This window comes from Varanus komodoensis, unplaced genomic scaffold (genome assembly GCF_004798865.1).
Source record: "Varanus komodoensis strain SLA01 unplaced genomic scaffold, ASM479886v1 scaffold29_1, whole genome shotgun sequence".
Taxonomy (NCBI): Eukaryota; Metazoa; Chordata; class Lepidosauria; order Squamata; family Varanidae; genus Varanus; species Varanus komodoensis.
This window is the reverse complement of record NW_025335759.1, coordinates 7911171-7923320: the sequence shown is the minus strand read 5'-3', so window position 1 is coordinate 7923320 and position 12150 is coordinate 7911171. Positions and strand designations below refer to the sequence as shown.

The window sequence follows — 12150 nt, the reverse complement described above, 5'->3', positions numbered from 1 at the left end:
TTTGTGATAGCCTTTCCAGTGCTTGAAGAGTGCTATCATATCTCCCCTCAGCCTTCTCTTCACAAAGCTAAACATGCCCACTTCTTTCTATCTGTCCTTATAGAGCTTTGTTTCCAGTCCCTGGATCATCCTTGTTGCCCTCCTCCAAACCCTTTTCAGCTTGTCTGGATCTTTCTTAAACTGTGGTGCCCAGAACTGGGCACAGTACTACAGATGAGGCCTAACCAAGTGCTGGATAAAGGGGGAACTAGTATTTCACAAGGGGACTGCAGGTGGCACAGTGGTTTAAACCGCTGTGCTGCTGTGCTGGTAGATCGAAAGGTCGCCGGTTCGAATCTGCACAACGGGGTGAGTTCCCGTTGCCCCGTCCCAGCTCCTGCCAACCTTGCAGTTCGAAAGACTGCAAATGCAGGTAGATAAAAAGGTACCACTTTGGTGGTAAGGTAAACAGCGTTCCGTGCACTTCGGTGTTTAGTCATGTCGGCCCCATGACCACGGAGACTGTCTGCGGACAAACGCCGGCTCCCTCGGCTTGGAAACAGAGATGAGCACCACCCCCTAGAGTCTGGCATGACTGGACTTAAGGTCAAGGGGAAACCTTTACCTTTACCTTTACTTTACTATTTCACATGATTTGGAAGTGATACTTCTATTAACACAGCCTAAAATAGCATTTGCCCTTTTTGCAGCCACATCACCTTGTTGACTCATATACAGCTTGTAATCTACAGCAGTTCCCAGGATCCTTCTCACTTGCAGTATTTTTGAGCCAAGGTTTCCCTATCGTGTAACAATGCATTTGGTTTCTTTTCCTTAAGTGCAGAACTATTGAATTGCATTCTGTTGTTTACAGTCCAGCATTTCAGCCAATCAAGATCACCTTGAATCCTGTTTCCGTCTTCCATGATATTAGTTAGCCCACCCAGCTTTGTGTCATCTACAATCTGAGGCATTCCCTACAATTCCTCATTAATAAAAACTCTGGACTGAACCCTGTGGTACCCCACTTGTTACCTCTCCTCAGTTTGAGAAGGTGCCATTGATGAGCACTCTGAGTCCAGTTCTGTAGCCAGCTGTGGATCCATCTTATCGTTGTTCCATCTAGGCCACTTTTTTGCAAGTTTGCTAATCAGGATATCATGGGGCATTTTGTCAAAAGCTTTACTGAAGTCAAGACAGATTATGTCCACAGCATTCTTGGAGTGCATCAGGGAGGTTACCCAATCAAAAAATGAAATCAGATTAGTCTGGCAGGATTTGTTCTTGACAAATCCATGGGTTTCTAGCAATCACTGCATTGTTTTCAAGGAGTTTGCAGACTGGCTGCTTTATAATCTGCTCCAGGGATTTCCCAGAGATTGATGTTAGACTGTCAAGTTCTTCTTTTTTCCCCTTTCTTGAAGGAAGGGACAACATCAGCCCTTCTCCAGTCATCTGGCACTTCCCCAGTCCTCCATGATTTCTCAAGGGTAATATGGAGTGGTTCTTGGAGTTCTTCCTCCAGCTCCTTATGACTCTAGGATGGAGTCCATCGGGCCCTGGGGATTTGAACTCATTCAACCCAATTAGATCATCCTTAAGCATTTGCCTATCAATCTTGAGCTGCCTTCCTGCTCCTTCAGCTCGAAGTTCCCCTTCGTCAGGAAGGTCATAGATCTTCTTTTGGGAGAAGACTGAGCCAAGTAGGAATTAAGCACTTGTGCTTTTTCTTTGTCATCTGTTACTATTTTGCCATTCACACTGAACAGCTGAATGCCTATTCCTTTCCTCCCTCTTTTACTTTGGATATATCTGAAGACGGCTTTTTGGTTGCTTTTTGTATCCCTGCAATTCTGTGTTGCCTGCCTGTATTCTTTCTTTATAGCCTGGCCTTCCTTCCACTTCCTGTATGTGTCCTTTTTGTTTTCAGATTATCTCTAAGCTTTTTGTGAAGCCACATGGGCTTCTTCTGTTGTCCTCTACCCTTTTTCCTTGTTGGAAGTGTAGCCCATGGTCCCAGTATCCAAATTTCTCTCGTTAGCACCACCTTCATAACCAGGCATTCACTTAGCGTATTTTTCTTTCTCTGTTTCCCTTTTCTTTTCCTCTTCCGAGAACTGGAAGGATTGAAGAGAAAACTAACTGGGCCTCAACGTTCTTGACTCTCCTCCCTGAAGCATCAAAGTCTGTTGTGATTTCTTCAAAGCTATGCTTGGCAGTGTTATTTCTTCCCATGTATATAAGAAGGAAGGGATATGTGTCAGTGGGCTGTATGAACCTTGGCGTTTTTTCTGTTATATATCTAATCTTTCTTCCAGAGAGACAGCATGAGTCCATGGGTCATCCTGACATACATGTATTTCCATCCCACACAACAGGGAGTCTCCCACAGCAAACCTCTTCTCTTCTTGTTCTTGCAAGCCTTGCTGTCATTGCCACTACTTGGTTGACCTTAAGCCTCTTGTTCAGTGTTGCATGGGATGTTACTGAGGTCTTCCGCAGCAGGTTGCCCTCCAGACATATCCTCAGGAGTTCCACTGCTTCTATTGGTACAGGGTGCCTTCTAGCTCTGCACCTGTCACCATTTTCCAGGGAGTTTCCTCCGCATTTTCCCTTCCCTTAGAATTCTCTTCTTCTGCCTCGCCCTGCTGTTGTATTTCTAGTTTTTGTATTGCTCTTAGCTGTTGCATTTCCACAGCTCTGTCTAAAAACTCTTCTATTTCTTCTATGACCTTAAGGGTAGACACTCGCCATTCTAGTGCTCTCACCTTTTCCTCTAACAGGGCTGCCAGCTTGCACTGGTTGCATGTGTAGGCCATGTTACCTCAGGCAGGAAAGCAAACATTGCACAGACCTTACAGATTATCACCACTGGGGGAGTCTTCTTGGTCCATGCCTTCTGCTATGTTTTGATTCTACCTTGCTGGGCCTGTTGCAACAAGCAGTTCTACCTCTTGTCTTCACTAAACGTTAACACAACAGTCCTACCAGTAAATGGGAGAGTGTTACAAGGAAGAAAATTTGGGGACTAGGGGAGAACTAAGGGGGGGAGGAGAAAAAAGTTAGGGACCCCCCCCACCAAACTCCTGTTTGCACCCCCTATTCACTTGCTCCCTAGGAGCATGGCTGCTTGCATTCCAGAGTTCCTAAACCAGCCGGGGCAGCTTCCTCTGATCTGCTGCCAGTCATGATTTTTACAGATCTAATCAAAGATGCAGCATAGAAAGGGATGTGCCCAAAGCCTCCTTGTACAAAATACAGACCTTGCCTAGAGTTCTTGAATCATTGGACATCAAGCATTCAAGGAACAGGATGAAATGATAGCTTTGTGCAATACAAAGGACAATCCATCAGCAAAACCCGTTTTCTCTTATGTACAATACACAGCATCAGGGAAGGCAAAGCCATTCATGATGCTGGATAAAAGAGCAGAGCCTGTTACTAATCCCTCAGTGCATTTCGTGTATTTAAAGGCATTTACTTTACACAGAAGCCTTTTACAAATTCAAACTATTTTCCCCCTTTCATCTCAATTAAGCAGGCTGGAAAAAATACTTTTATGTTTGTCTCTCAGTCCCTCTTCATTTCAGAGGGAAGAGGAAGGAATCCAACTTCTTCATTGTTTCTCTGTGTTCTTTCTGAAGGGCTTTGTGGATTATATCATCAAATTAAATCAAGCCCATTAGTGTGTAACTTTTGCAATATCACAGTAATAGTTTGTGCCTCAGGCACTGCTTCGTGGGGTTTGTCTCTCTGTGTGTGTATTTGACCATCTTTGCCAGTTTTTTAAAAATTTTTACCAGTGTCCCATGTTGCATTGGGATGGCACATTTCTTCCACTAATGGGAAAGAGCATAAAAATCACATAATCATTAATATTGCAGAATCATTAGAGCTGATAAAAGGAGAGGCGAGCACTGGCTGTTGCAGTGTTGATTTTCATGGTCACTGCCTTTCATAAACATGCTACAGAAGCATCAGCCTTTTTGGGAAAAGCTTGTCGATTGGGAAGCGGGGGTGGAGGCTCCACTCCATCCGTTCTGAGCTCCCTTCAGATTGTGTTGGTTTGGTAATCATTCTTCAAAACTGTTGGACTGCCTTCCCCAGTGGCTGATGGAAAGCAGCAGTCTGTACAGGCTTAGGCAAGTTATTATAACACACACAACAAGAATAAAGGGAATGGAGCCTGAATCAGTCCCTAAATTTCCACTGCCACCCGTGATGACATCCTTATTACTCAGCTGGATGAGAAGCCTGAGCCACATGTTGGGGCAGTTGCCCTTTTGGTCTACAGATGGTGCAAGGCTAGGTAATGAGTAGACCAGCCATTCCAGTGGCAGAAGGGAAAGCTAAGAACATGCCATTTCTCATTCTGTTGGTGGCATCTGCATTTGATCTCTGGCACTCAGCCACATGAGGGTGTCCTTACATGTACCCTAAGTGGTGTACGTGCCACCAATGAATGGTGGCACATGTTCCATGTGTGGTGGTATGTTTTGTCTCCTTCCATATTTTTCTTACTTGCATGTATTGTGACTTTTGTTCCACTGCAGTAGTTAAGACTGCACTGCAGCACATTCATTGCACCCTTCCACTAACCAGTTTATTACTGCTTTTACAGCTGGGATAATCCTTGGGTCCATATTTTGGAATTAAAGGCAGAATATCCATTAATGTCCAGTACCCTGGTGGTGAGCACTTGCTTGCAGGCAGCTGTGTACACAGGAGTCGATACGAAACCAGGACTGGGATTGGAACTGAGTGAACAGGGTGCTGACACAGATGTACAGAAAAGCCATTTTGGAGACAGACAGTTGTAAAGCTGCTTCACACACTGTAACATTTTTTGCTACCATACTAAGTAGAGCTGGACCCAGTCCTTAGTCCCTGGTGGAAACGCAGCTGGAAAAATTGAAAGAATGCAAGGAGGGAAAGTTCCTTTAAAAATATAAGTAGTCTGTATATCTAAATAAGCATATATCTAAAGAAGTATCCATACAACTTGGAGAGTTGTAGGAGATATGCCCAAATGAAGCAAGAGCAGCAAGTTCTTGAATGATGGGAGGTGGGTGTTTTCCTTTCAAGCTTGGAGTATAAGTCTCTCTGCAAAAGTTCTCATCAGTACCCGCTGTTGTTGTCCATCTGTTAATTCCCGCATCACAGGGGTGCAATTTAAAAGTGCATGTGCATCTGCTCATATCAGAGATTTTTCAAGAACAACATTTACAAAGTAGTGACATCCAACCAGAAAGAAGCTGCTGCGGGACATGCCCACATCATATGCCCCAATGAGGCATTGTCCAGCTTCTTAGCAAGGATTCATGGTGTCCAGTATACATGAAACATGATTTTTGTTGAAACAAATTATGTTTTAAATCTATAGAAATATGACATATGGAAGCGAAGGCAGCTTTCCATTGATTAACTATATAGAATATTCCAATTCATTATTCCATGCGTTTCTAACCTTCTGAAAGGTATTATATGTCATGCAAAATGACATTTTATACTGCTCTTGTAAGCTTAATTTTATGTTGGAAACCAATTAACCAACCACTATCATTCTGGAGCTGCAGTTGAGTAGATATGGCTTAACCAAAAGTCCAGAGAGTTCATCAGGACTGAGCTGGGATTTCTGCCATCATAGAACCATAGAGTTAGAGAAGATTTTGTAGATCATCAAGTACAACCCCTTCTCTCTGCAGGAATTCAGTAATCCTCTTATGTGTTCCCATGTCTTCCCCCACCTCTTTTCTTAATGTGTTTGCATGCACATGCAAACACACAATGCAGCCTCTGCTAATGCAGCCTCACATTGTTGGATCTCATTGATCAGCTTCAGGGCTGTACTGCACGTTTGAAGGTCTCACTGTGCGTCTGAAAAATCACAATATTTAGAACAGTTCTGTACAGCTTCTGGCCCATCAAGCCAAGTTCATCCCTCCAGCCTATTAGTCCAACCCAGCAGAGGCTCAGTATCCCTGGCCCTGCTGCATTTCAAGAGGGAAAGCGAAAATATGGGGCTGAAGGATGCTCTTCTGCTTGGTGGGTTAAAGGTTGTGGAGTCCGGGTGGCACAATGCATTGTGCTTAGTCTGCGTATACGCTGTTGCCCCCTGCTGGAGAGGAGCCACAGTAGCAGCCATATCCAGGCTCCACTAAGCCAGCAGAGCTCTTCTTTGACACGGTCTGTTTCGGACACCCAAAGTGTTTGTTTAGAATCCCGCTGTTGCCAGCTGATGTCATCCCTTAGATTTATATTGGTACTGGAAAGCTGTGAGTCACTTCTCACTAGAAATGTGCATTCGATGTCTGACAGAACAAATGGTGTGCCATTATGAGAGCCATCTGAGCTTGTATGCCAGGTATTTCCACAAGCGAGCGCTTCCTTGCTCTTGGTAGGCAGCTGTGGGGAGGATGTGTTTTGTGGAAAAAGAGCCTGGAGAAGCTGTTGATGGTTTATTTATTTTTATTTATTTATTTATTTAGAAAATTTCTATGCCGCCCCATTCGCCGAAGCCTCGGGGCGGCTCACAACATGTGGTTTAGATGCCACAGTGAACCGGAGGTGCAGAAACTCAGGCCCAGCATCAAATCCAGCCATTGGAGGTTGCCCAGATGGCCTCCCCCACCCCTTCCCTTGGCCTCCCTCCCTTTACTCTGATAATTGATCTCTTGATGGCTCTCTGGCTTTTGTGATGCCTTTTCCTTATGCAAAAGGTTGGAATCTCTCTCTTGAGGCTTAGCAACTGGCAGTAAGAACTTTAAGTTGAAAAGTACTGGTATTTTGCCAGTACACGTCCCTTTGTCTTCAGCCATATCCACCACTGGAATCCCCCCCCCCCCACAAACAAGGTGTTCCAAGAAGAAGTCCAGCCCCCAGGCTGAAAGAAATGCAGCACTGAATCTTGGACTGGTGCTGTTCTCTGCCCTCCTCCTGGGGCACAGCTCTCAGAGGACTTCAGAAGCATGCACTTCTGCTTTTATTCACCCAGCATTTGGCATTTTGCCCTTATTTGTGGTTAGGTCATGGTCTGACTCTGGCTTGTTCCTAATGAAACAAAGTTGATGATGAGTAGGCATGGCATCTGCAGAAGGAGGCCCAGCTCACTGACCTTTTAGATGGTCTGAGGTAGTTGGCAGGTATGCAAAAAGCGGCAACTTCATAGACATGAAAACCTTTTGAGAAAATCACTAGCCAAAGGCTCAGAAAGAAAGAAGCTGTGGGATAAAAGGGCCAAATCCTCTTATAGGCTGGAAGCAGTTAAAGAACAGGAAGAGGAGGTTATGCAAGTATGGGCTAGAGCAATTTGTTCAGGATGTTGAAAGTAAAAGCGAATGTTGAGGTGCTGCCAGTGGCCCTCTCCTGCCAAAGAATGACCAGAAAAGGGATTTTGGGATTGAGGTGGCTCACTTGATAGGGTCAACGCAGCCTGCCACAGCGATGGAGAGGGGTGATTCCAGGATCCTGGCTTGCAGCAGGGAGATCAAGGGGAGGTGCTTACACCTCTCTGAGGAGGTTCCTGTGCTTCTGTATGGAAAATTTTTGCTCTAAGCTCTATTCTCCAATAATGCATATGATGGACTGCTTGTACCAGGTGTACTGATTAACTGATCTGGACTTTCAGATCCTCAAGAACAGGCCAAACACAATGTTTTTAACAAGGGGATGTAAATATTAAAACTACAATGCTGACACTATCCCCGCCTTCCTGTCTGATTCTGCAGATGTTGCCTTTAGGGTTCCCAAGCTTCTTGGGAGAGGAATCCATTGTCTTTGCTTTGCAAAACCATGTAAATAATGCTGTGCATATAGGTGGCACCGTATATAATAACGATGATGATATCAGTGGTAAATTATGTATTGGTAGCAGTTTGTTTGAAGCAATCCCACATAAGCGTATGCATGCGCGCACGCGCACTCATGCATGCACATTCCACAAAGGAATGATTCAAGCTGTTCTGTTTTCTGCTGATGCAGGAGGTCTCCGGGGAGCAACAGTGGTGGATGCCTTAGATACCTTGTATGTCATGGAGCTGCAGGAAGAATTCCAAGAAGCCAAAGATTGGGTGGAGAAGAGCTTTGACTTGAATGTGGTGAGTCAGTCTTTGAATATGCTTCTCTGTGCTGTGGAAACTGCCTGGTATGCGTTGGACCCTGATGTTTTGACCTTGGGTTCTGACCCACACATCTAATAGAAACAAGCTGAGAAGGGGGAATGTGCACTTGCGTGGGGAGGCAAACAGACAAAAATACTAAAAAGAACGTAGCATGGATTGTTCTTCTTCTTCTGCCACATAACTTGATTTACCAGATAAGAGAAGAAGTAGAAGAGAAAACCCAATCAGTGTCTGTTTCTATCGGACCCACCTCTTCAAGTGCCACCTCTTTCCATCTCTAACTTGTGCTGTTACTCCACTGAGCAGATTGCTAGACTGAAAACACAAAGTGTGCAAATATTTTTAGTTCAGTCATTAAAAGACTGAATAATTTTCATTTACATTGCATTGTTTACATTATTGTTTTTATTGTACTGGCATCATAACAACCTTAAAAAGTAAGTCAAAAAAGTTATTACCACTTTACAGAGGAGAGAGCTAAGTCTGGAAATAGTCTGCTTTCCCCAAGCCCACAGAATGAGCCCATACCAGAGGAGGGGATCTAAACCTAAATCATAATCCACAAGATCACAGTGGCTGCCCTGTGAGCATATCAATTTCAAGCTGGTGTCTGACAAGCATAGATGTGCTTCTGAATCTTGTCTTTTAGATAATCCTCATTTAAAAATGAAGCATAACATAACTAGGCATAATCCAGTGCAGCCTTATAATGAAGTTCTTGCAGTAAGACAAGGTAATTGAATAACTGCAATACTTTAAGCTAAGACTGCTTGGTTTTTCCAAGAATGGGGGGAAAACTATTTCCAGGACTAGTTCCTGCTGTGGTCAACCAGCCCCTTCCGTTTGTCTTTCCTAGGATGGCTGTTCAGAGGCATTCTGCTTTCATTTTGGAGGTAGCGCTTAGCTTTCAAGACCAACAGCCATCGATAGCCTTAACCTTCGTGAGTTTGCCTGGTCACCTTTTAAAGCCCATCCTAATGGCTTCTCTTCCCCTCTTGGCTTGAAAGCTTTTATAAGGGATGGGGTATACCGTCTGTAAATATTTCCCCACCCCAATGCCGTGCCTTAGTTTGCAGTTTTGTTGGTTGCCCACCCACAAGAGTGAGAGCTTGGAAGGCACCAGGGGTGAAGTTGGGGTGGGATGGCAGCATGCCAGCAGTTGGCAGCAGGCCAGGAGCAGCTGAGCCCCTTCGTTCAGACCAATGAGGAAGCCTGAACTAGCAGCTGCTGAAGGGGCTGGGCAGCAGCCCGTAACCTGCTCTGGCCAGTTCCCAATAGGAAGCTGCCTTAGGCAGAGCAGGGCCTGCAGCCTTCTCACTCAGTGCCTTCATCAGGGATGGGCAGGAAGTAGAGCCCAGCTGTTTTTGGCTTCGGCTCCCAGTGTGGCCAGAGGGAGCTACTCTCTGCCCATCCCTTGTCTATCCTAGCCTTCCCAGTGCTGTGCCCCACAGATGTATTGTACCATGGCTATTCCCATCATCCCCAGTGAACATCCTGGCTGGGGATTCTGGGAGTTGTAGGGTGCTGAGGTGGGAATGGCTGGTCTGCATGGATTGGCACTGGCCTGCAGGGTTCTTCCAGCCCCATCGAGAGATGCTGAAATCTTCCTGGGACCTGGAATCTCCAGGCAGGTTCTCTGTGGCAATGATGTGTATCCTCCATGGGAATCTGTTGGGGGCCAGATCCCAGTGGTGGGCACCAGAGTGAGCGGGAGCTGTAATTACCACTGGTGCACACACAGACACACACACTCATGCATTTTCTTTGCCCCACCCCACCACCAAATTCAGGCCGGTAAAACAGAGCCTGTTGGAAGAAATAGCTACTTATCCCCATGGCCAGTATTGCAGCCAGTGACACAGCAGAGTGTCTCTCGTTCTGCACTACTAAGCTTTTTTCCAATCAGCTGAGCAGCAGCAGTGCCAGAGGGGAATGGGGTTGTGGGGAAAGGTCCTGTGAGCCAGAGGTTCCCCACCGCTCTCTGTAGCACTGCTGCTAGTCCCTCTGCAGAGCCCTTCTAGGATCAGTGCTGGGTGACGACCCACCGCTCCTTCAGTCCCGGGCTTAAGAGCAGCTGGGAGCTCAAATGTTGCATGTACTGAGCTAGCGTGGAACTTCTTATTCCAGCTGCATTGTGATTCTTGCAGCAAGGCTGGCCCTTCACTTAAAGCCGGAGCAGCAAATGTGGTGGCTTCTTCTTAGAAAAGCATTGTTTCAAAAGGGATACCCAGCTCGGGCCTGCAAATGGACAGTCACATTTAATAAATTTGGTGGAGTGTTTTGTGTTTGGTATCCGATCGATAGGCCAAGAGACAAAATAGAGAATGATAATTGATCTGTATTTTCACAAAAGCTCTTCCTCCTGCCCCATCCACCCCCACAGATCAATCTGCAAATGCAGATAAACAGATCACAGGATGTGATGCAGAAAAGAACTAAAACCGCATTACAGATTTTCTTTTTTTTATAGTACAGTCAGTTGTGATAGAACAGAACCAACCTACCAAACCGAGTTGAAACATTTGTTAAATAAAAGTCGTGCAGGGCATTGTTCCCAAAGGCTGGGAACATTTCTTTGAATATTCACGATTTCAGAATAGGGTTATCCTTGAAAGCAACTGGCTTAGAAATGGGAGACCCAGGTTCCAAATTAGCTCAGCTGCAACTGAAAATCCTTGGGCGAGAGTCTTATCCTTCATTTACTATCTATAGTGGTGAAAGAAGATGAGTGCAGTGTCTGCCAAGCCCGTGAAACCCAGCACATCTGGAACTTCAGCCAGTAGGGGCAGCCTTCTGTAATTAGCACATGGTCTCGGAGGAATCAGAAATGAGGAAGAGTACTAGGATGAGAAATGGCATTGTATGCTCTCCCCCCCACACACACACACTGATGTACAGCAGGTCTCTCTGGATAGGCCCCTCACTCAGTTTGCTTGCTGGTTTGTATCAAACCAAGGGCTTTGCCAGCCTGTTTGAAACTGGGTCCATTTGCTGGTGCACAATAACCTCCAGCTCCCATGGCCATGACCCTCCTCAGTTTGGTGGCTGGTGGTCACACATCAGGCCAAACAAGCCAAAGCTTCCTTTTCTTCGTATCGGTCTTTGAGCATTCACCCCGTGCTGCAGTTGATCACCAGCAGCAGACATTGCTGGCCATCAGGTGCCCAGGGCAAGAGAGCTTGTCTATCCAGCAGTGCTGCCTGTGGCTGAGAAAAGGATGGTGGAAGTGCTGCACAAACTGTTCGCTAGTCTCTGGCTTCGGTCATTTGGTCATGCCGGCCTTTGGGTCTGTGCGCCTCCTCCCCCTTAGAGGCAGAAGGGAATGGGCCACGTGAGCCAGAAACTGTCACATGGTTGATGCCGCTGTGGAAGAACAAGAGCGACTTCATCATGGTCACCAGGGGAAGGGAAGCCCCTCCTTTTCTCAGCAGGACCTTCCTTCCTTCCTTCCTTGTCTAGCCAGCTTCTTCTTCGCTTACTAATCCAGGTGTAGAAGGATGGAATGGAGAAATGTTGTCCTTGCTTGCCATGGTAGCAGAAGCATCACAAGGACAGAGAGGAGGCTACTCAGTATGCAGCAGTACACAGGGATAGGAAGTTTCCCTTCTTAATCATCATAAGTATGAGGAAGAAGTGGGGTTGGCAGCACCTTCCTGCTCCTGTGGGCCCAGTTGGGTCTCCTCCAAATGCAGGTGTGCCCACTATTATAATCTTATATTTATATAGCACTAGCAATATGCTGCACAGTTTACATGGGTAAAACATAAGGAACATCTTTTCCTGAGACTGACTTAAAAGCAGAAGACAACCAGTGGAGGAACCAGAGGGGAGAGGAAGCCATCACACTTAATGACAAGGTTAAAGCGGGGGATGGGGGGGGAGAGGTAGAGCAAGAGACCGGGACTGGGGAGAGAGGACTGCAATAACAAGAGCTGGGGATGATGGTGTCAGCATTCAGTCCCACTGTGCTCTCTGTGCAGAGGGTTTGTGTCATGTTTCAGAAACCTGCAGCTTGAGCATGTCCTTGTTGCTCTGCAAAGTCTTCATTGTG

At 46.0% G+C, this 12150-nt stretch overlaps 1 protein-coding gene across 1 annotated transcript in view; it reads left to right on the top strand.

Annotated features, from left to right (window-relative positions):
- MAN1C1 (mannosidase alpha class 1C member 1) overlaps positions 1-12150 on the top strand; it is a 128076-nt gene that overhangs the window by 80254 nt on the left and 35672 nt on the right. The window contains exon 4 of the mRNA XM_044434731.1: positions 7960-8075. Within this exon, the coding sequence (XP_044290666.1) occupies positions 7960-8075 (116 nt within the window). The remainder of the gene's footprint in view (positions 1-7959; positions 8076-12150) is intronic.